Source organism: Scylla paramamosain, chromosome 31 (genome assembly GCF_035594125.1).
Source record: "Scylla paramamosain isolate STU-SP2022 chromosome 31, ASM3559412v1, whole genome shotgun sequence".
NCBI classification, from domain to species: domain Eukaryota; kingdom Metazoa; phylum Arthropoda; class Malacostraca; order Decapoda; family Portunidae; genus Scylla; species Scylla paramamosain.
In genome coordinates this window covers 10,292,842-10,316,316 of record NC_087181.1, presented here as the reverse complement: position 1 = coordinate 10,316,316, position 23,475 = coordinate 10,292,842, and the positions used below count along the sequence as shown (strand labels likewise).

Genomic DNA, 23,475 nt, shown 5'->3' with positions numbered 1-23,475 from the left:
CATTCCCTTCCCCTCTCTCCACTTGTCTTCACTTCTTAACTTACTCTCTTGTAGTGTTCCTTTTCTTTCTCCTCATCCTGTCCTTTCCTTTCCTTCTCCCTCAGTCACCTATTGCCTTCCCATCCATGACCAGATCCTAATTTCTTCTATCCTCTCCTTTCCCTCTCCTACCCTTTTCTTTCTCCTCCCTTTCTCCAAAATCAATCATTACCTTCTCATTTATAACCTCACCTTTACACAGACAAACACACAAGCGCGGATTACAACATAGCAACACGCGAGGCCGCACCGACTAGCTGACGGAAGGGCGTAGCTACAGTGACCTCAAAGTGACTTAAAAGTAGACCCAATCCCGGAAGGCCACTCATGCCTCGGAATTATGACTTACCATCAATCTGACCTTACTACGAGGGGAGAAGAAAGGTAATTAATTTAGTGCCACGGGGTCGCTTTCACCTGCGGGAGTGACGAGAGGCGGCGATGAGTGGGTGGGAAAAACGAGGCTAAAAGCATTTCGTTGTCGACTTTCGGAGCCAGTCCTGTGCTGGCCGTGCAAGGGGGAGGGTGTGCGGCCAACTCTCCCCCGCCCCCAATTACCCACGCATAGTACACTGGGTGGGAGAGAGAGAGAGAGAGAGAGAGAGAGAGAGAGAGAGAGAGAGAGACGCCCCTGTCCCACAGCGCACACAGGACAAAAATAGAATCAAGTTTGTTTCGTGAATTAGTGAAACACACATTTTGCATTATACACAAAGTAACACTAGTAATAAAAAGTCTTATGTACAAAGGAAAGCTTTTCACGCCTAATTATTAAACGCATCTGTAGTGACCCGCGTTTGTTCACTCATGCAGCCAATTAATAATTAGAAGAATTCTGAAAATCAAAGTGTACTGCTACTACAAACTTACGTTAACCTTTCCTGATGGTTTGATTATTTAATTAAAGCTGCTACTAATTAAACACAATAATAAGTAAATTAATTGGTAAATAAATCAATGAATAGGCAGGTAAGAGGGAGGATGTGTAAATAGATAAATGAATGGATAAATAAGTAAATGAGTAATGATTAGGAGAGGCATAGCTGCTTACACACATACACACACACACATACCTGTACACCTGGCCGGGGATAGAGACATGCAAATTTGACATGAATATTAATGAGGTGAGCTGCAGTAATGCTTCCTATTTGACTAAATGTTTATGCACGAGTTATTACTTTTGTCGCCGGAAAGGGACGTCTGAAGTGAATGTGAGTGTGTGAGTGAGTGTGAGTGAGTGTGTCGTTTTCTTTCTACTCAATTTCAGTGACTGGTGTGTTTTGTTGAGTATGCAAACAAGCGTTCATTTCGTTCATGTTGCTTTCAGGTCCGGCAAATGTTGTGTGCATTCGATTCCATTGGTTCTGACATGTGGGGCCCACTGTCTGCTGATGCAGCAGTGTACTGTGCGGTGCATCTTGTGCACTGCATTCTGCTGGTGGGGGGGTGGGTGTGCGCCTTGACCTTACATGGCACCGGTGGCATCACTGGCATCCCTGGCATGCTCAGTACAGGAACTGCCACGTGTAGGTCAGGCGTGGTGGTTCCTTATACCATCACTCATTATTTTCTTATGACCTTTGACCCTTCTGGTACATTTTGTCGCCAACCTACCTTCCCTGCCCGGCAAATAAGCTCCTTCAAGTGGTCCTTCATACCCCTTGCTTGCCCCGCCCCGCTCTTTTGGTCATCCCGTGTTCTGCACTACCTCACTGCATGACGCCTGTGATCACCCCGGGCCCTTCCCGTGAACGGCCGCTTCTGTCCCCCGAGGCCGATGTGCCGCCACCGCTGAAACAGATGACTCGCAGACACTGGCTATTGGGAATGTATAAACTCTCTCCCTCCCTCTCTCACTGCGTCCATCCCTGTCCCCCTCCATCCCTCTCTCCCTGCCCACATCCATCCCATCCTGCCCTGTCTGCCTCCCTAATGTTCCTCTCCATGCCTCCCTCCCAGTCCCCATCCATCCCTCTCTTCTTACCTGCATCCTTCCTTCTCTGACTGTGTCCCTCCTTGTCTCCCTTCAATCCATTCCTCCCTGCCTGCACCCTTCCCTATCTTGCCCATCTCTCCCTCCCTGCCTTCCTCCTTAACTTTCAGCTATGCAGTGTTATATATCAGTCTCTCATTCCTTTCCAACCCTCCCTCCTTCCTTCCTTACTCCTTCTGCCCTGCGTCACCTAGATAGTGAATTGTGCGCTGTGTGGCCCAGGGAATTAAGCGCGTTACTGATGATTGATGCGTGTTTGCTGTCCAATCAGTAACGCGACAAGGCCGGTGGAGTGATGTCCACGCTCCGTTACGCTGCTCTATGGTCCGTATTCTGCAACGCTTTGCCCTCTCACCACGCCTATTTCCCAAGGCCACAAGATGATTATCCAGCTTCTCAAAAGTGTTTCTCCCATTAATGATGTAGAAATCTTGTTAATTTGTCACTTCCGCAACGGCTGCCAATGACCTAACACTGCACCGCCGCTCGATGTGTGACACCTGAATACCTGCACACATTTATCACAACGAAATATTAACTACCTGTAACGCTTGCACGACACACACACACACACACACACACACACACACACACACACACACACACACACACACACACACACACACACCATATGGTGCCCCTATCGACTCTCAACTCTCCTCCTCCTCCTCATTTCCTCTTTCTTTTTTTCCGCCTCATTCACGCTCCCAATTAGCGGCGCCAACCATATCACGACCTTAATGACATCCTGGAAAACTTCTATTAAACTCTACTTTACACCCTGTGAATTCTGTCCCCTCTCTTTTATTTGGAGTGGTTAAGTGTGATGCCCTGATGGGAGGAGGGCGAGGAGGAGGAGGAGGAGGAGGAGGAGGAGGAGGAGGAGGAGGAGGAGGAGGAGGAGGAGGAGGAGGAGGAGGAGGACTACAAACCGCACATCATCGAAAATGAGGAACATAAAGCAAAGAATATAGACATGATGAGAGGGAAGAGGAAGGAGGAAAAAAAAAAAGGAAGAGAAAAAAGGGAGAGGAGGAGAAGGAGGGAGGAAGAAAACGATGAAGTAAGAGAATATAAAAGGATAGTTTTGAAAGGGGGAAGAGACATACGAAGGGAAGGATGGAAGAAGGGAGAGGAGAAGGAGAAGGAGGAGGAGGAGGGAAGAAAGGAGGAAGGGTGGAAAATATTGGAATTTAAGGGAGGAGAGCGAGGATTAGAGGAGGGTGTGGAGAGGAGGAAGGAAAGAAAGAGGGAAAAAAAAGGTGAGGGGGAGAAGAGGGGAGAAGAAGAGTGAGGGGAAGAGGGGAAAGAAGGGAGGGAAATGTAAGAGAGATTTGGTCAGAGGAGGAAGAGGAGGACGAGGAAGACGAAGGAAAGAGGGAGGAAACCAAAGAAGAGAAGAGTGTAAAGAGAAATTAAAATGAGAGGATACCAGGAAGGGAGAAGAGGAGGTAAAAGAAAGAGGAGAGAGGAGGAAAAATCGAACACGAATAGTGAATAAAAATAATAATCAAACAATACAAGAAGAGGAGAGAAGAACAAAGAAGAGAAGGTAAGTAACGGAGGAGTAAGAGAGAGAGAGTAGGATATAACGAGCAATGAGTAATAGTAACAACACTGCACGTAAAACTAATATGATTCCCCCGCAAGGTCACTACTGGTCTTAAAGGTGCAGCTCTCACTGCTTCCATTAATAACAGGCAATGGAATATATAATCAAATGTCAAATCCATCACTCCCAGAAAACCTCGCACACTCAAGACACTAACTTACGATCTAATGGCCGCGTGTAGGTCAAGGGAGCACAAGGGAACACAAAGGAAGGACAGTGGTAGAGTGAGGAGTGTTGGTCATGTCGAGGCTGTGTATGAGGTCAGGAATAGAAGTTATGTGCTGGTGGTGGTGGTCAACTAAGGTCAGGGGAGTGAAGTTATTACACACACACACACACACACACACATAAACACACACACACACACACACACACACACACACACACACACGCATGCACAACAGTTATTTAGTTTATCGATAGAAAAAAAGTCAAAACCAAAATTATACAGAATTCAGAACAAAAGAATACAAAGCACAAAATTACAAACGAAAACAATGCATATCATTTAGGCCAAAGCGCGTCTCCCCCCCCCCCACACACATGCACACACACACACACACACACACACACATACACACACACACACACACACGCACACACGCACACACACACACACGTACCTCCCTTGAAGTGGATCACGATATTTCCAAAACTCTGCAATAACTAACAAGCAAACGATCAAACAAACAAACAAACAAACACGTTGCATAAACAAATATCCCAGCACATTCACCTACACTTCTTTCTCCTTCCTCCCTTCCTCCTTTCCTCCCTCGCTCCCTTCTTACCTCCTGCCCTTCCTTCCTCCCTCCCTCCCTCTGATCTTTCCTTCTTCCCACAGACACCCTCCTTCCTTCCTTCCTTCCTTCCTTCCTTCCTTCCTTCCTTCACTCAGACAAAAAAAAAAAACGCAGTGAGTGAGTGAATGTTAGAAGTTTAAAACACAAAACTCTAAAACAAGACCAAACAACACTACACCACCACCACCACCACCACCACCACCACCACCACCACCACGATGTTAGTATCAATAATTTCAAAAGATCAATCGTCAGCACATGTTCATATTTCACCTCTGCTCCTCCTCCTCCTCCTCCTCCTTCAGCGACACAGCCATCGCCACCAGCACCGCCGCCGCCACACTACCAGGCAGGGTGTAGTCGGCAAGCAGATCACGTAAGGACGCCCTCACATTCAACATTTCGCCCTCATCCTCCTCACGTCCTGCGAGCCTCTTAAGGGGCGACGGACGACGGTAATATTCCGCCGCCACTCACGTATCACTCCTGATGAGGGCGAGGCCGGGGGCAGGAGGAGGAGGAAGAGGAAGAGGGTGTGTATGTTTGTGCGAGTAGAGGTGTGTAGATATACCACTCGTTTGAGACTGGTAAAAAGAGGAAGGAGGAGGAGGAGGAGGAGGAGGAGGAGGAGGAGGAGGAGGAGGAGGAGGAGGAGGAGGAGGACGACGACGACGAGGAAGAGGAGGACGACAACGAAGAGGAGGACTGGGGAAGAACGAGTAGTAGAGGAAGCAAGAAGACGAAGGAAGAGGAGCGAGGATAGCGAGAGGAGGAGCAGGAGGTATTGGAAAATGTTGGAGGGAAGCAAAGTAGCGTGTCTCTCCCTCCCCGGGCACTGTAAACACAAGCATTAAGGAAGGAAATAAAGGCACCGGCACAACACTCTTATTTTCCTCGCAACGCAAAAGGTAGAGTGTCTCCTTCTCTTCCTTTTCCTCCTACTTTTTATTCTTCTTTCCTTCTCCTCCTCCTTCGCCTCGCCTCGCCTCGCCTCCTCATCCTGCTTATTGGAGTCTTGTTTTCCTCATCTTTTCCTCCACGCTGTCTCCAGTTTTTACTTGTGTGTGTGTGTGTGTGTGTGTGTGTGTGTGTGTGTGTGTGTGTGTGTGTGTGTGTGTGTGTGTGTGTGTGTGTGTGTGTGTGTACAATTGTTCTGCATTTTTCTATTTTGTATTTTTCCATCATGCTAGAATTACTTTTTTTTTCTTTTGGACAATAAACTAACGAACTATGTGTGTGTGTGTGTGTGTGTGTGTGTGTGTGTGTGTGTGTGTGTGTGTGTGTGTGTGTGTGTGTGTGTGTGTGTGTGTGTGTGTGTGTGTGCTCGTTTGCCCCCCTCCCCTCGCCATCCGTCCAGGGCTGAGCCAGACAAACACATAAACACACATGATTTAACAAGCCGCTTCATTTTTCTCCCTCTGTTCTTCGGACTCATAAAGAAAGTAAAAAAAAAGAACAATAAAAGTGAAATTACCTAAACAAACTCGTTCATCTTGGTCTTAGAGGCGCCTGACGATACCGCAGACCATTACAGCTGCTGCCACTCCCGCCGCTGCTGCAGGAGTGGAAGCAGGAGAAACTCAGACGAAGATAAATGCGGAGACACGCTGACAAAGGGTTTTCAAGCGCCGCTCAAGTTGGAAATGCTAATATGGACGTTTTTGTCTCTGGTAGGTAAGTAATATTGTGATGAGGTATTAGATTCGGCTCAGAAATTAATGTTAGATCAGCAATTCTATTTGATGTAGTGGTGAATGAATGATATGTCTATCTATCTATCTATCTAATTGTCTGTCTGTCTATCGAACTTCCTTGATTTCCTTCTGCTTCCTTTTATGCAAGTGTACCCAGAGATAAAACAACAAGGACGTGAGTGTATGCGTGTGTGCGTGTGTGTGTGTGTGTGTGTGTGTGTGTGTGTGTGTGTGTGTGGGAAAGCGTGCGTGCGCCAGCGGTATAAACTGAACGCAACGGTCATTAAAATTTACATATACCCTCCGCAGATGCATCCATTTCCAGTGCAGGTGTGTCACATGTCTCCCAGTGCGCAGGTGTAACTTAGGTGTCCTTAAATGCATGTAGAACTAAAGCACCCACAAGAACGCGTATCCCTGGTGAGAGTGTCTGTAGATTTAAGTGCGGTAAGTATAAGTATCTGTATGAGTGTAGCGAGTGTAGGTGCCTGACAAACTATAATTAAAAGTACGAGTAGAACTATTCCTGGTGTAAGTGCAGTAAATATGTGGTGGGTGTGGGCGCCTGGCAATTCTCAATTTGATGCGTCTCAGCGTGGCGGCGTATCGTAACTCATCTCTCCGCTGACGAGACTCACGGCCGCTGCTTTCACTACACGTCGTAAGCAGTAATGACGTAATCTCCTGCTTAGTTACGCCCGCCCGGCACTGGCCACGGCCCCAACCACCACCAACACTGCTGCACACAATGAGGAGCAGGAGGAGGAGGAGGAGGAGGAGGAGGTGGAGGGGAGGGAGGAGGAGGAGGAGAGGGGAGAGGACACAAACCTTAAGCGTCATCATTCATCCGACCACAGCTTTACAAGAGGAGGAAGAGGAAGAGGAAGAGGAAGAGGAGGAGGAGGCGGAGCAAGAAGAGAAAGACGAAAATAGACACACAGACCAACGCAGAACATATATCTGACCACAGCTACACATCAGGAAGAGGAAGAGGAAGAGGAAAAGGAAGCAAATGAAGAAAAGGAAGATAAGGAAGAAGATAAACAGACACAAACAAACACGGAATCATCAATCACCTATCAATCACAGCAACACAGGACAAGGAAGGAGAGGAAGAGAAGAACGAGGGAGATAAAGATCAGCATCATTCACAAAGCAACACAGCATCACCACCATCACCAGACGGAAGGCAAGGGAGAAGAAGGGTAAGATAAAGAACACCACCATTCACACAGAGCAACACAGCATCACCAGGAGGAAGGAGAGAGAGAAGAGGAGGAGGATAAAGAACACCACCATCCACACAGAGGAACACATAGAGGAAGGAGAGGGAGAAGAAGAGGAGGATAAACACCAGCATCCACACAGACTAGCGCGTCGCCATCAGCCATGCAAGAAATAATGAGAGCTAATCACTCGTGACATCCAAGTTAAAAGCGGAGACTAGAATACAATTTTTCGCTCCCCGTGTCGGCGCGTGAGGGAGGAGCGAGCGATGAGATGAAACACAATACGCCGTGAAAGGGAAGTGATGCCGGCCACGCGTGCCACATTAATTTCCTCATTCCACAATTAGTTTCGCCAATGAGCGAGGAAGCGACTTGTTATAAAACTATAATTAACTTCATTTACCTTATGAGCGGCAGGTGACGGCCAGGCTGCGTGCTGCGGGAGCCGGCAAGGATTATGGAACCTGGAACCTGGAACCTGAACCTGCAACCTGGAACAAGGAAGAGAATGTGGTGTTATTGGTGTGGGTGGTGGTGCGGATGGTGGTGTGGAAAAAGGTAATGGAAAGGGAGAAAGTGGCAGAGAAAGAGGAAAGGATGGAGAGGGATTTGATAGGAGAAGAGAGAAAAAAAAAAGGGGGAATAGAGAGGAAGGGTGGAAAGGGAAGAGGGAACATGGGAAGGGAAGGGGAAGGGAAGGGTACAAAACTCTACACCTGAAAAAGTTAATGAACTGAAAAGTGCTAATACTTTTTCATACCTATTTTTCCCCTTTTTTTTTCCCTTCGACGTGTGAAATGACAAGAGCCACTTTTGTATCGCCGTGACGCTAAAATTTCCACATAACTGACGATGGAAAGCACTTTATATCCCAACTTATTTTTCGAATCTTTTTTGCCTTTTTTCCTTCCTTAAGGCCGTGAATTGTAATATTATCCCGGCGCGGAAGAGGTGGCTAGGGAGGGAAATATATGCAGCCACTCTCACTCTCCCTCTCACTCTCACTCTCTCTCCCTCCGCCACATATTAAGCTTATCTTGCCCACTAAATTGCATCCAAGGCTTCACTTTGCATATCAGTTATCATCTTTCCCTCTTGCTTGCTTGCTTTCAACGCCGCCACCACCACCACCGCCACCTTCTTCACCACCACCACCACCACCACCACCGCTACTTCCACCATCATTCTTTCCGTGTGTGTGTGTGTGTGTGTGTGTGTGTGTGTGTGTGTGTGTGTGTGTGTGTGTGTGTGTGTGTGTGTGTGTGTGTGTGTGTGTGTGTGTGTGTGTGTGTGTGTGTGTGTGTGTGTGTGTGTGTGTGTGTGTGTGTGTGTGTGTGTGTGTGTGTGTGTGTGTGTGTGTGTAATAACAATAATAATAATAATAATAATAATAATAATAATAATAATAAAATAATAATAATAATAAAATAATAATAATAATAATAATAATAATAATAATAATAATAATAATAATAATAACAATAATAACAATAACAATAATAATAATAATAATATTCAGTTTATCAATCTTGCTGCCTTACAGCTGAAAATCCACAGGTTACACACTTATATACTAACGTACATACTGCATCTTAAGTATACACTTAACCCTAAGGAAGTATCTTACAATTTGATATTGTGGCTGCCAGATGGCGCCGGTCAACCTAGTAGACTAGGCCCGGGGTGGTCAGGCCACCCCGTGTGTATTTTTCCTTTCAGAGTTTGTTCCTCCTAACTAGCAGCGCGTCACAACTTCCAATTACACCAGGTACTTAATCAATGGTATATAAAGGTGAACAGTGACTACTTTGTAAAGAAGTCCGCTCAAAGACTTCTGACCTGATCCGGAATTCAAACCTGGGCCCTCCCGATTGTGAATCGGGCGCGCTAACCACTGAGCTATCAGTCAGTGTGTGTGTAATAATAATAATAATAATAATAAACGGTTTATTATTTAGGCAGTTGACAAACTGAAAATGTACATAGGGGATGGAGAAAAACTTAACATTAATCCTAACGGTAAGACTAATCTAGGAGGGAAATACTATTGATTGATGGAAAAGTGTGTGTGTGTGTGTGTGTGTGTGTGTGTGTGTGTGTGTGTGTGTGTGTGTGTGTGTGTGTGTGTGTGTGTGTGTGTGTGTGTGTGCCAATCTTGGACACAGATAAGTAAGGTGAGAGAGAAAGAGAGAGAGAGAGAGAGAGAGAGAGAGAGAGAGAGAGAGAGAGAGAGAGAGAGAGAGAGAGAGAGAGAGAGAGAGAGAGAGATAAAAAGTACTCACCTACAATTTCTTGAGGTAATTTTGTAAGAAACTGATGAATAATATTTGCATAACTAATCCCTCCATTATAAGTTTTGCTAATTATTTGATGGCACACCGAACTTCTTAACATTCATTTGCATCTTGAGTGTTCGGTTTTTCTTTGCTTTTTTTTATGAGTATGGAAGATATTAGGTAAGTAGACAGTGGCTCTCTCTCTCTCTCTCTCTCTCTCTCTCTCTCTCTCTCTCTCTCTCTCTCTCTCTCTCTCTCTCTCTCTCTCTCTCTCTCTCTCTCTCTCTCTCTCTCTCTGTTACGTGTCCCACCTGTTCTGTTCTGGTGAGAGATTAACAACATTTCTGAATTATTAACTGGAGAAACACTCTTGAGAACTCGGCTAATCACCTTTGCAAGTAGTCGTGGTGAGAACAGAGAGTTTCTGAAGACGGGCGTGACCCTCCTGCCGCACACTACACCCATACACAGGCTCCGTGTTTATCACTCTGAATACTTACATGTATTCCTTGCACGCCACCCTTGACGCACACACACCTTGAGGAAGAAATGGAGAGCCAGCACAGCCTCGCAACGTGACGGCAGGACGGCACTGGATTGTGTTCTCGCTACCTCGCCGACCAATCGCTGAACACCACACAGAGAAGGGCTGGAGTTAAGAAAAAGTGCAAATGTATGTAGGTAACAAATCTGTCGTATCGTGTATACCTATATGTCTGGCTATACAGACAGGTATATTAATCACCAACCCGTGGCAAACTATTTCCTCTACAAACCTGTTCTCTTCTCACCTGACATGCAAAAAAAAACACCATAAAACAATTAATTATTCATTGTCATTCAAACATTCAAATTCCACTCCCATTTTAATTACGCGGAAAAAAAAGTTTATACTGAAAAAATAAATAACTTTTTTGGGATGTTTTTGTTTATTTCATTAAGTTTATAAGTAAGTAGTATTCTCTCTCTCTCTCTCTCTCTCTCTCTCTCTCTCTCTCTCTCTCTCTCTCTCTCTCTCTCTCTCTCTCTCTCTCTCACTAATTTCTTAAATGAAGTTCAATTGGATTTCATTTTTAGCAAATTAATTATATTCTTAAGTACAGCATTATTTTTTTTAGGAGATTAAGAGGGAGGAGGAGGAGGAGGAGGAGGAGGAGGAGGAGGAGGAGAAATACAAAGGAATACAAAGGAAAGCCAAACAGCAACAGACCTTTTGGTCCTTGCAAGGCTGTTTGGTAACTACTTCTAACTAGCTACAGGGAAGAGAGACAGGACAGCATAGCAGGAGGCTCCTCCCCACCCACCACTCCCTCCAGCTTGCGCTGGCATAGAAATAGTTGGGAAAAGTACCATGCAGTATGGAAAAACTGACATGGAAATTTTCATAGGAAAGGATGAAAGGAAGTTCTACTATTCACCGTACGGTGAACTCTATACGCCTATCTGAAAGTTAATACAAGTTATATTAAAATTGGTGTCTGTAGAATAAGAGTTTATTAGTGAATTTAGTAATTATTCGGACAAGAAGAGAGCTTGTTGGGGATTTCCTTTTTAAATATTTGTCTATTTTATTTTTGAATTATTCAATAGTATTGCTGTTCACAATTTCGGCAGGAAGTTTATTCCATATATTTACCATACGATTAAAAAAAAAAAAATGTTTGGCCTCGTGGGATTTAAAACGTTTGGGTATAATCTTGAATCCATTATTTCTTGTTAGGTTAGAATGATCAATGGTAAAATATTTATGTGCATCAATGTTACTATATCCTTTGAAAATTCTGAACACTTCAATTAGGTCTCCTCTTATCCTGCACTTTGTTAAACTAAATAGGTTTAGTTCTTCCAGTCGTTCCTCATACAGCTTATTGCGCAATCTTGGAATCATCTTTGTGACTCTGCGCTGTATCTTTTCTAGTTTGTCAATGTCTTTTTTGTAGTATGGTGACCAGAACTGTACACAGTATTCTAGATGAGGGCGCACCAGTGAGTTATATAAGGCAAGTATAACCTTTTCTGATTTAAATTCAAAGGTTCTTCCAATGAACCCTACTAATTTAGTTGCCGTCTTTACTGTTTCTGTGCAGTGTTGACTCGGCTTTAGGTCATTTGACACAACGACACCAAGATTTTTTTCTTTATCGGTGCTTGACAGTGGCGTGTTATTCATTACATATCTCGCCTGAACATTGTTGATTCCGATATGTAGAATTTTGCAGCTTTCTATATTGAATCTCAAATGCCATTTTTCTGCCCAGCTTGTTAGTTTATTGAGGTCACACTGCAGTTCCTGCCATTGTGACACAGACGTTACTCTACTTGTTATTTTGGTGTCGTCTGCAAATTTACTTATTTTGCAGTTTATCCCTTCATCAATATCATTTATGTACATTATGAAGAGTAATGGTCCTAATACAGAGCCTTGAGGAACGCCGCTATTTACCTTATGCTAATCTGACTCTTTTCCATTTATCACAACACGCTGTTTTCTGTCAGAGAGCCAGGAGGAGGAGGAGGAGGAGGAGGAGGAGGAGGAGGAGGAGGAGGAGGAGGAGGAGGAGGAGGAGGAGGAGGAAGGAGAAGGAGAAGGAGGATGGAATAAAGTACAGAAGAAGGAAAATCGTGAGAAAAGGAATGATTAAATAAAGAAATGAGAGAGAGAGAGAGAGAGAGAGAGAGAGAGAGAGAGAGAGAGAGAGAGAGAGAGAGAGAGAGAGAGAGAGAGAGAGAGAGAGAGAGAGAGAGAGAGAGAGAGAGAGAGAGAGAGAGAGAGAGAGAGAGAGAGAGAGAGAGAGAGAGAGAGAGAGAGACAGAGAGAGAGAGACACAGAGAGAGAGAGACAGAGAGAGAGAGAGAGAGAGAGAGAGAGAGAGAGAGAGAGAGAGAGAGAGAGAGAGAGAGAGAGAGAGAGAGAGAGAGAGAGAGAGAGAGAGAGAGAGAGAGAGAGAGAGAGAGAGAGAGAGAGAGAGAGAGAGAGTAGAAAATCATAGTTAATTATATATAATAATTCACTAAAAATCCCAATAAAATCAAGCCCAAATTTTCATAACTAAAACAAAATTAGTGAAGCAGAAAAAGGAAATAGACTGAATATTAAAAGAAAAAACACTCATGAAGAAATAAAAAAATAAATAACCAGCTAAAAAAAAACATCAAACTTTTACGTTAGTCTGCATTAAGATATATTAATTAAAAAAATAAAATAAATTCTGGACCATATTTTTATCTATTATCATTATTTATTATTTTTTTCAATCAATATCTCAGTCACTTAATCGGAAAGAGTCGCCAGCCAGCCGCTCTGCCGCTCTGCCACTCTGCCACTCCCTGCTGCCGAGTAATTAATCTACACGTGAATAAATTTAACGCATTTATTACGGTAAGGCAGGGACGAAATATTTTGCCATCGCTAAACTCGCTGCCATTTTTATATAGTAAGCATTATAGGGGGCGGCCATCGATAGTGGATAATGCCTCCATGTATGGTAAGGATTGTTACTGTGACAGATGTGATAGTGTCCATTGTTACGTGTATTGTTGTTAATATTGTTCTTGTTATTAGTGCTAACAAATACATACACAAATAAATGTGAACACACACACACACACACACACACACACACACACACACACACACACACACACACACAGAGAGAGAGAGAGAGAGAGAGAGAGAGAGAGAGAGAGAGAGAGAGAGAGAGAGAGAGAGAGAGAGAGAGAGAGAGAGAGAGAGAGAGAGAGAGAGAGAGAGTGAGTGTTCCAGCTTCCGTCCGTTTAATTCAATAGTTACCTGATTTTACACCTGTGCACCCACATCACGTAATTATAAACCAGGTTAATTATTGCACTGCACCGCCATCATAGTTTACCTTCACACATCACGCCAACAATAAATAGTTCCTGCTGTAATCCCAATCAGAACATTAGAACATTAGAAAACAAGGCAAGCTGCAAAAAGCCATTAGGCGTAGACGTGGCACTACCTGTATAAAACCTATTTTTCACTTATTCATCCATAAATGTGCCTTGTATTGAGTGAGAAAAGGTGGAGTGAAACAGTAGAGTTTCATTTCTCTGACTTCCTCAGAAGGAATACACGCTTGATCTGTATTTGTCTGGTATTCTTTTAAAAACTCTCTACTGACTCGACACTAACTCCCTCATTACTGAATCTGTTCCAGTCTACCTGCTTTATTTTTTAATCCTTCAATCTACCTGTGAAGTTCACAATTAGAAACCCAGGTGGTGTTATTTTGCTGCCCTGCCTCTCGCCGCCTCCACCCAACTCTCGCACCTCACTTGTTCCCGACATCTCCACCTGTCACGTCTATTCCCACCTCCATCCACCTGTCACGTCTATTCCCACCTCTCTCCATCTGTCCTCCACCTAATTCGAGAAACTGAGGTAAGGAAATGGTAGCTGCTGGCGTTGTCTTACTGTGTACAGTAACGCCTCCACCTTTTGCCTTCACCTGTCACCTATCTCATGTCCCCGCCCCCACCTGCCTTCATCTTTTCTTCTCCTTTTCCTCCACCAGTTTTGCTCTCCTATCTTCTTGCTCGTCTCCTTCCACAAGAATAAGACAACACTCATCTCCGTCTTGCAGATACTCTCTCTCTCTCTCTCTCTCTCTCTCTCTCTCTCTCTCTCTCTCTCTCTCTCTCTCTCTCTCTCTCTCAACACTGGCAGGAAGACAAACAACACAGTATTGACTCCCTCCTTCAGGAATACTTCACTGGAGACGAATCCAAGGCACACGTCAGTTTCCCGGAGGAGGCCCCGACGCAGGAGGAGGAGGAGGAGGAGCAGGAGGAGGAAGAGGAGGAGGAGGAGGAGGAGGAGGAATAAAAAGGAAGTTCAAACAGCAACAGACTCTGAGGTCCTTACTAGGCTGTTTGGGTAACTATTCTACTCTAAATATTAGTGAGAGAGACAGGATAGCAACAGGAGAAGGCTCTTCCCCCACCCCCTATCTCTCCAGCCGATGGTGGCCGGAAAAGGGAAATGATACCATGACGTATAGGAGAACAACATGGAATTTGAGAGAAAAGTAAGATAGATGAGATCTACTTTTACTACATACAATCTACATACAATCCTAACACTTGTGTCATCTGATGAGGCGCTTCTTTAAAACTTTTATTCACTGAGGTGCATTTAACTAGATGACTTGCTTTGCAAAAACTCGATTCCTTTCACCGTTACTGTGACGGGGTCAGAAGTAAGCCGCCGAGGAGCAAGCCATCACTAACATCTCTTTAATCTTTAGTCTTTGTTACATGACAATTGTTTCCCTTCCTTAGTAAAATAGTACCGAGTGAACGTGTTCGTTATTCAGACATGAACAATGACAACCGGGGATAAGTTTCTAGATACTTGCCAAGACAGGTTTTAAATAAATCAACAGTACCTGCGTTAACGACGCTTGATGGAAGACAATTCCAGATATTTATGACACGACTGAGGAATAAATATTTGGCTTAATTTGTTTGAAATCGCTTACCTGTTATTTTAAAGTCATTGTTTCTTGTAGGTAACTTACAGTAAACAGTGAGTTCAAGAAGTTATGGAAGAGTTCAAGTCTCATATTTGTGAAACCCTTGAAAGTTTTTGTAAAGCAATATCAGATCCCCTCTTAGTCTACGTTTGGATAGGGAGAACAAATTTAGTTCTTTAAGGCGTTCCTCGTAGGGTTTATTGCGAAATCCGGGGATAATTTTTGTTACTCTATATTGTATTTTTTTTTCTTATTTTTCGACTTCATTTTTGCAGTATGGTGACCAAAACTGTACGTTGTATTCAAGATGAGGATGTACGAGTACGAGTCCAGTAAATTCTTTGAACATGATCGTTTATATATAAATCCATGTTGAGTGTCCTTTATGATATCGTTACTTTCCAGAAAATCTATACTGTGTTATCCCTTATTATTGATTCCACAAGTTTACTCACTACAGACGTGAGGCGTACGGGGCGGTAATTATGAGGATGAGATTTATCACCTTTAAAGATAGGTATAACATTAGCTGGTTTCCATTCGTCTGGGACTTGCCGAATGTTTAATGATTTATTGAATACTATAGATAGAGGCTTTGCAAGCTCGTTTTTAGCTTCCTTCAGTATTCGTGGGAAAATTTTATCCGGTCCTGGTGTTTTGTTTTAATTTTTCTAATCGCATTTTTTTTTCTGGAAAGTACACGTGCTCAAAAAATGTTGTTTTATAGAGTTTGAATGTTGGGTAAATATTCGGATTTTTTTCTCTGGTGAATATGGATGCAAAGTAGTCGTTTAGATTCTCAGCCATTTGGATTTCATTGTCACTGTGTTTGCCATTTTTCAAGGCAAGAGGCCCAATTGTTGAGGGTAATACTTTTTTGTTTTTTTTCTTTCTAATGTAGCTGAAGAATTCCTTGGGATTTATTTTACAAGAATTAGCAATGTGAAGTTTAAAGTTTTTTGTATTGTTTCTTTGAATTTTTTTTTACAATTGACATCGCAAACGATCGTGTTCTGCTTTGTCATCGTTACTTTTGGTATGTTTGTATTTATGATATGCGAGTTTTTTTTTTTTTTTTTTTTTTGGCTGAGAGGCTGTTTTTGATGTCTGTGTTCCACCATTTGGGTTTATTGTTAACGATTTCCATCTATTTTTCAGTGGAATAGATTTTACAAGAGCTTTGTTAAGGTTTGAAGTGAATGTTCCATGCTGCGTTAATGTCAGTACTTTCTAAGATTATTTCAGTCACAGTTGGCCAGAATGTTTCTTAATTTGTTAAAATTTGCAATCGAATAGTCGGGTATCTTTTCTCTGCTTTCATTTACTGTAGATTCATTTATATCCATAGTGAACATAATCACCCGGTGGTCACTGGTGGTGAATACCAGTCCGACTTCTAAATTACTAACGATGTTTTCATTTGTCGTTAATACAAGATATAATATATTTTCACCTCTTGTTGGATACATTACAAGTTGGTGTAAACTACTTCCCTGTAGGTTACTATACAAATCTCAACCAGAATGTGAATTTAAAAGGATCGCCTTATCTGTGGACTGGTAAATTAAAGCCTCCCACAATAACTGAGTCACTTTGGCTACAAATTTTTGCTATTTGCTCATAAAGTTGGTTATCTATAGTTTGAGTCTGACTTGGCGGTCGGTAAATAATGCCATTTACAAATTTATGTGATTTTAAGTTGAGTTTAGTGTAGGAGGCATTTATGTTATCTATTTTTGCTGTGAATTTTTTGATGAGGTGGAGACCAGACTTAACATAGAGGAGCACTCCGCCTCCTTCTCTGCACTGTCTGTCACAGCTGAACACAGTGTATCCTGGAAGTGCAAATTCAGCGAAGAAATCTCTGTTTGATGTATTAACCCAGGATTCCGTCACTCCGATGACATCATGCTCCTCCATGTACACGATCTCTTCTATATCGTGAAATTTTTTTTTCAAACCACGTGCATTGACATAACAAAACTTGAGACTCGCGAACAGATGGGACACTTTCATCAATAATTATTACGCTACCGCTGGATGTTCCTGTTGAGACGCGTTGTTTTTTTTTGTTTTTTTTTATCCAAGTCTTGCTGACCCTACTGAATCCAAGTGTAATCCGTCTTTTCTGAACAGCCTTCTCTGGTCATAGAAGTTGTTCCAGAGATTTATAAACTGAACCCCTTCCTCTCTGTATAGATTGATGAGCCTCGAATTCGTGCTGAATGCCTTATCATAAAATGTTTTGACCGTGTCAGTTCCGGAAACCGGAAACTACCTACTACTACCTACGGAAACTACTACCGGAAACTATAATTTTTTTTTTCATTTTGATTTATATTTCCCAATCATCTCTCGGTACTTTTCGAGAAGAGCCTTTGACTTGTCATCTGCAAGTCGCTTGTTCCCACGTGGATGAGGAAGAGGGTATTTTGGCTCGCGTCTTTTGTAACCTCACTGAAAGCGCCAGTTATATCGTCCAGGGTCCCTCCGGGGAAACAGTGCCTCTTACGACGGCCTGGAGCATGAGGGCAAAACTGTTAGTTGTTCGCGGACAATCGAGTCACCGATAATCCTCGTGTCCTCATTTTCATTATTTAATTCGCACAGAATATCGAAGCGATTGAACGTCGTAAGAGGGAGTTAAAAGAAGAGGAAGAGGAGGAGGAGGAGGAGGAGGGAGAGAAAATAATTGTAATGCTCACTCAGTGAGAATCAAAAAAATGAAAATGCAGGAGAGAAGAGAGAGAGAGAGAGAGAGAGAGAGAGAGAGAGAGAGAGAGAGAGAGAGAGAGAGAGAGAGAGAGAGAGAGAGAGAGAGAGAGAGAGAGGCAATAATATTCTCGATTCCCACACAATGTATTAATGTTTGCTCATCTATCTCAGGCCTATTACATCGTTACTCAACCCTCACTTCTCCTCCTGCACCTCCTCCTGCACCTCCTCCTGCTCCTCCTGCTCCTCCTCCTCCATCACCATTCATCTTTCCATACACTTCCCCAGAGAACTGACGGAGAACAAATGACTCCATAATTCTGGTTCTTGCGCTACAAAGAAGACAAAACTGAAGCATATCAAGGGTAGTTATGTGAGGCAAGGCAGCGAGGCATGGGAGGGAAGAGGGGCGAGGGGCAGTGACTCTGACAAACGCACATCACTAGCCATTCACGATGACAGCATTCACACACCTGACCGCTCCCCTCCTGCCTTTAATAATGTGCCAGTAAGTCCCGCGTCCACCCAACACTGTCACGCGCGATTAATTGGATGCTTTGGGTGTTCTTTCTTGTTGTTGTTAGTGTTGTGGTGGTGGTGGCGGTGTTATTGTTGCTGTTGTTGTCCTTTTCTTCTTTATTCTTCGTAGTTTTTTTTTCTTTTCTTATTGTGCGTGTGTTTGTTAATCTGTCTTGGTGTCACCTTGTCTGTCTGTCTGTCTGTAAGTTTCTTTGTCTGCATGTTTATCTTCCTCCCTTTCGCGTCTGGATGTATGTACTCGTATGTATGTATGCATGTATGTATGTATAACTGAACGTATTTGTCTCTCTTACACAGTTAATCTTCTCTTTTCTCTGACCGTAAACTTGCTCCATCACTTCACCTTGTTTATTCATCGTGTCTATCTTAACTGTTTTGATATTTTTCTTCCTAAGTTGCAAGGGGAGTTGCTGATTTTTCTTCTTAAACAAATATTTTCTTTTCGATTTCTGCGTGTGAGTTTCATTCTTTTTTCCGGAATGACATTTGACGGTATTATCTTTTTTTTTTCAGAGTGATGTATCATCAGCTCAGGTATTCATTCCCGTGCCAAAGATTCCCGTGCCAATTTTCAGACAAAACAAACCTTTTTAGTATAAATGTTCTCCCAGTATATGCCTTCATTGAACATGATAACATTAGTCCTTCTTGTTCAGGGAAGTATCATTACTGCATACCTAACTTTCTCCTGTCAGTATTCTTGTAATTCTGGAAATTCACGTCAAAAACAACATTAGAAATTTCTACCTCTATTTTTTTTATATTTACCACTCCCGTTCTTCCTTTGTGGAGTATTTCTCTTAATGTGTTTTCCTCCGCTTCACAGGTGTATGGTAAAAATGTTTGCCCGAGCATTCCTTAAGTGCTCTGGGGCGCTTGGCGTCGACTATATTGGTTAGTAATGTTGCTTCGAGATGGAAAACTAATCTCGGGGATGAAAAATAATCATCTTCACTCGGCCTGATTTAATCCGCGTTCCAGAGGCAAACCTTTAAGCTGACCTTTCTCCGCGTCACTGCGAGGCACGAGGACTTGTTTGGCTGACATGCGCCTGTAATATACTCCTGGCTGCCTGTCTGTGTGCCTGTCTATCTGTATGCCTGCTCCCCCCACCCCTGTCTCTGTCTCTCTCTCTCTCTCTCTCTCTCTCTCTCTCTCTCTCTCTCTCTCTCTCTCTCTCTGAGTCTCCAGAGTTAATTACGTGACGACAGAGAGAAAAATTTAAAACATCCACAAAAAAAATGGAACTTAGCAAGGAACACGAGAGAACAACACGCGAGTGTGTGTGTGTGTGTGTGTGTGTGTGTGTGTGTGTGTGTGTGTGTGTGTGTGTGTGTGTGTGTGTGTGTGTGTGTGTGTGTGTGTGTGTGTGTCCTGAAGGTTACTGGCGTACTTACATGCATATCATTCTTACAATTGACATGCACGCACGCACGCACGCACACAGACAAAGAAATAAAACGGTATATTGAATGACGAAATCTGTGCAGTTTCTCCTTAAAGAAAACGAGGAGCTACACTACGTCACTGATTACGTAAGAGAGAGAGAGAGAGAGAGAGAGAGAGAGAGAGAGAGAGAGAGAGAGAGAGAGAGAGAGAGAGAGAGAGAGAGAGAGAGATAAAAGGTCAGCGTGTCAGTAGTCATCCCTGAAAGCCCACGTCAGGACCAGTTTGCCGCCTTAATGTTCAGCGCCGCCCTGAGACCCGAGGCAACTAGCTGCTCAAACTTTCATAGCGGCTACGGCACACACACACACACACACACACACACGCACACATACACACACACATCTCATAGTGTAGTGGTTAGCACGCTCGGCTCACAACCAAAAAGGCAAATAAATGGGCGAGCCTCTTAATGTGTAGCCCCTGTTCACCTAGCAGCAAGTAGGTACGGGTAGGTACGGGATGTAACCCGAGGTGTTGTGACCTCGCTGTCCCGCTGTGTGGTGTGTCAGTGGTCTCAGTCCTATCTAAAGATTGGTCACTATGAGCTCTGAGCTCTTTCCGTAGGGGAACGGCTGGCTGGATGACCAGCAGACGACCGTAGGTGAATCACACACACACACACACACAATTCTAACTTCACCTAACTTTCATCGCGGCTTTGGAGACAATAGTAACGGATACACACACACACACACACACACACATGCATACATACATACAGAACAGGCAAATGTATCCATGTATTAATTTTCCTCTAAAGCAACTCTCTCTCTCTCTCTCTCTCTCTCTCTCTCTCTCTCTCTCTCTCTCTCTCTCTCTCTCTGAAAGGAACCGGAAATAAAGGTGAAGAAAGGAAGGAGGAGGAGAAAGCGCGAGAAAAGAAAAAGAGGAGGCGGAAGGAGGAGGAGGAGGAGGAAGACAGGCAGGAAAAAGTAACAAAGAGAGAAATAGGAAGCAACGGGATGGATCAAGTTAAAAGCATCCCAGAGAGAGAGAGAGAGAGAGAGAGAGAGAGAGAGAGAGAGAGAGAGAGAGAGAGAGAGAGAGAGAGAGAGAGAGAGAGAGAGAGAGAGAGAGAGAGCGAGAGAGAGAGCGAGAGAGAGAGAGAGAGAGAGAGAGAGAGAGAGAGAGAGAGAGAGAGAGAGAGAGAGAACGACCCACCATGAACTAATACCAATGGCTGAGATAAGAAAGAGAGAAATAAAAATAAATAGATAAAAGACAAGAAGGAGGAACAGAGGGAAGGATGAGAGAGAGAGAGAGAGAGAGAGAGAGAGAGAGAGAGAGAGAGAGAGAGAGAGAGAGAGAGAGAGAGAGAGAGAGAGAGAGAGAGAGAGAGAGGAAGGTGCAAAATCCCTCCATCTTTCCAACTGGATATATCACCCCCTCCTTCCCTCTCCCCAGCCTCCTCCTCCTCCTCCCCCATGAAGGAGTATGACGAGGCAAGCCAAGATAGTCCTTGTTGACGTGCTGGGTTTTGCTAAGATGGATGGGCGAGGAGGAAGAGGAGGAGGAGGAGGAGGAAGACTGATGGAAGAGTAGGGTACGGTGTTGGAAGTAAATGAATAATTGCGAAGCGGAAGAATTAATTAATTGACAAACGTAAATGATTGGAGGAGTTAATGTTGTATTTAAAATGTATCTCGTTATTATTATTATTATTATTATTATTATTATTATTATTATTATTATTATTATTGTTATTATTACTATTATTATTATTTTCTTCCCCTTGTTTGCCACTTCCAAATGTCACTTCACCTTCATGTCAATAACAAATAAGTAAACAATATCGTGTTTCTTCTCCTTCACCTCCACTTCTTTCTCTCCTTCTAGTATTTCTTATATCTTCTTCCTTTCGCTCTTTTGTAAGGTTATACTCTGCTTTCAATATCCTTCATACCTCGCTACGTTATTCCTCTCTCCTTCATCTCTTCTTCCTGTCCTCCTTTATCATCTTTTCACCTTTTTTTACTTTTCCCACTTCTCCTTTCTTCCCCTCTTCCTTTTCTTTCATCTGTCATCTTCTTTCATCTTATCCACGCCCTCCTGCATCTTCCTCCTGTTTCTAACCTCCTCTTATCTTCTTCCTCTTGTTCCTCTATTCCTCCTACATCCATCCTCCTCCTCCTCCTCCTGTTCCCTTATTCTTCCTCCTGTTCTCCTACATCCCACCTCCTTCTCTTGCTTCCCTATTCCTCCTCCTACATTCATCCTCCTCCTCCTCCTCCTGGTTCACTATTACTCCTGTCCATTTCTCTCCCTCCCTACGGACAGCTTCTCCATACCACCCCTTCCCCATCCCTCCCTACAGTTCCCTCCCTACATCCCCTTCCCCCTTTCCTCCATCAATACACCGTGTCAAACTTCAAAACTTCAACACTTCCACGTGGGATTTCAGGCACAACGCTGAGGGCAAAAAAATTCAATCCTCTTACCCAAGTTTTCCATCGGGGCGTCAGGGACGGTATAGTACTCTCTCTCTCTCTCTCTCTCTCTCTCTCTCTCTCTCTCTCTCTCTCTCTCTCTCTCTCTCTCTCTCTCTCTCATACACACACACACACATACACACACGCACGCAACATGGAAAATCATTGTTCTTAGTTAAGCAATAAGAACACAGCTGTAAATTATCACACACACACACACACACACACACACACACACACACACACACACACACACACGCACACGCAACATGGAAAATCATTGTTCTTAGTTAAGCAATAAGAACACAGCTGTAAATTATCACACACACACACACACACACACACACACACACACACACACACACACACACACACACACACACACACACACACACACACACGTGCAGGCAACATGGAAAATCATTATTCTTACTTAAGTAATAAGAACACAGATGTATATTATTGTTCACACACACACACACACACACACACACACACACACACACACACACACACACACACGATGGCTATTTGTCCGATGGGAAAAAACGTCTACTTTCATATAATAAACGAGTACGTGAAAAATTTTCGTTTTTAGTTATGCTTGATGAAAACAATGTAATGTATCGTTTGTTATCACTATTTGTCATTATTGTTATCATTATCATTACAGTCATCGTGATTATCAACGAGTCTTTTCTTTCTCTCCCTTCCATTCTTCCCTTCCGTTTTGCCTCCCCTTCCCCAAAAAAATAAGATGAAAAAACAGACAAAATAGAAATGGAAATGAGATAAAAACGACAGAAAGTAATAAAAACAAAGGATTAATAAAAGGAAAAAGAAGGGAGAGAAAAGTAGTGCATAAAGAATGAATGAAAAAGAAAGAAAAGATAAAAGAAATTATTAAAAAAGCAAACAAAAGCGTACCTTCCTTTGCTATTGCTAAAGTATCGAAGTGCCTCCTCCTCCTCCTCCCATCCTCCTTAACCTCGCAAAGAAAACGGGAAATGTAAATAAACTCTCCGCTGTAAGAAATTTCAGGAGACAAAGCTAGTATTTATCTACTGCCGCCTCGTCTGTAGGAGGAAGAGGAGGAGGAGGAGGAGGAGGAGGAGGAGGAGGAGGAGGAGGAGGAGGAGGAGGAGAAGGAGGTGGTGGTGATAGAAGAAAAGTATGTGAAGATGGAAAAGTTGGA

At 43.3% G+C, this 23,475-nt stretch overlaps 1 protein-coding gene across 1 annotated transcript in view; it reads right to left on the bottom strand.

Annotated features, from left to right (window-relative positions):
• The window catches only part of LOC135116322 (uncharacterized), a 147,812-nt gene that overhangs the window by 120,075 nt on the left and 4,262 nt on the right, over window positions 1–23,475 (bottom strand). Inside the window, exons 3-4 of the mRNA XM_064033675.1 lie at window positions 10,187–10,298; window positions 7,777–7,864 (exon numbers count right to left, since the gene is read on the bottom strand). Of these exons, the coding sequence (XP_063889745.1) occupies window positions 7,777–7,864; window positions 10,187–10,298 (200 nt within the window). The remainder of the gene's footprint in view (window positions 1–7,776; window positions 7,865–10,186; window positions 10,299–23,475) is intronic.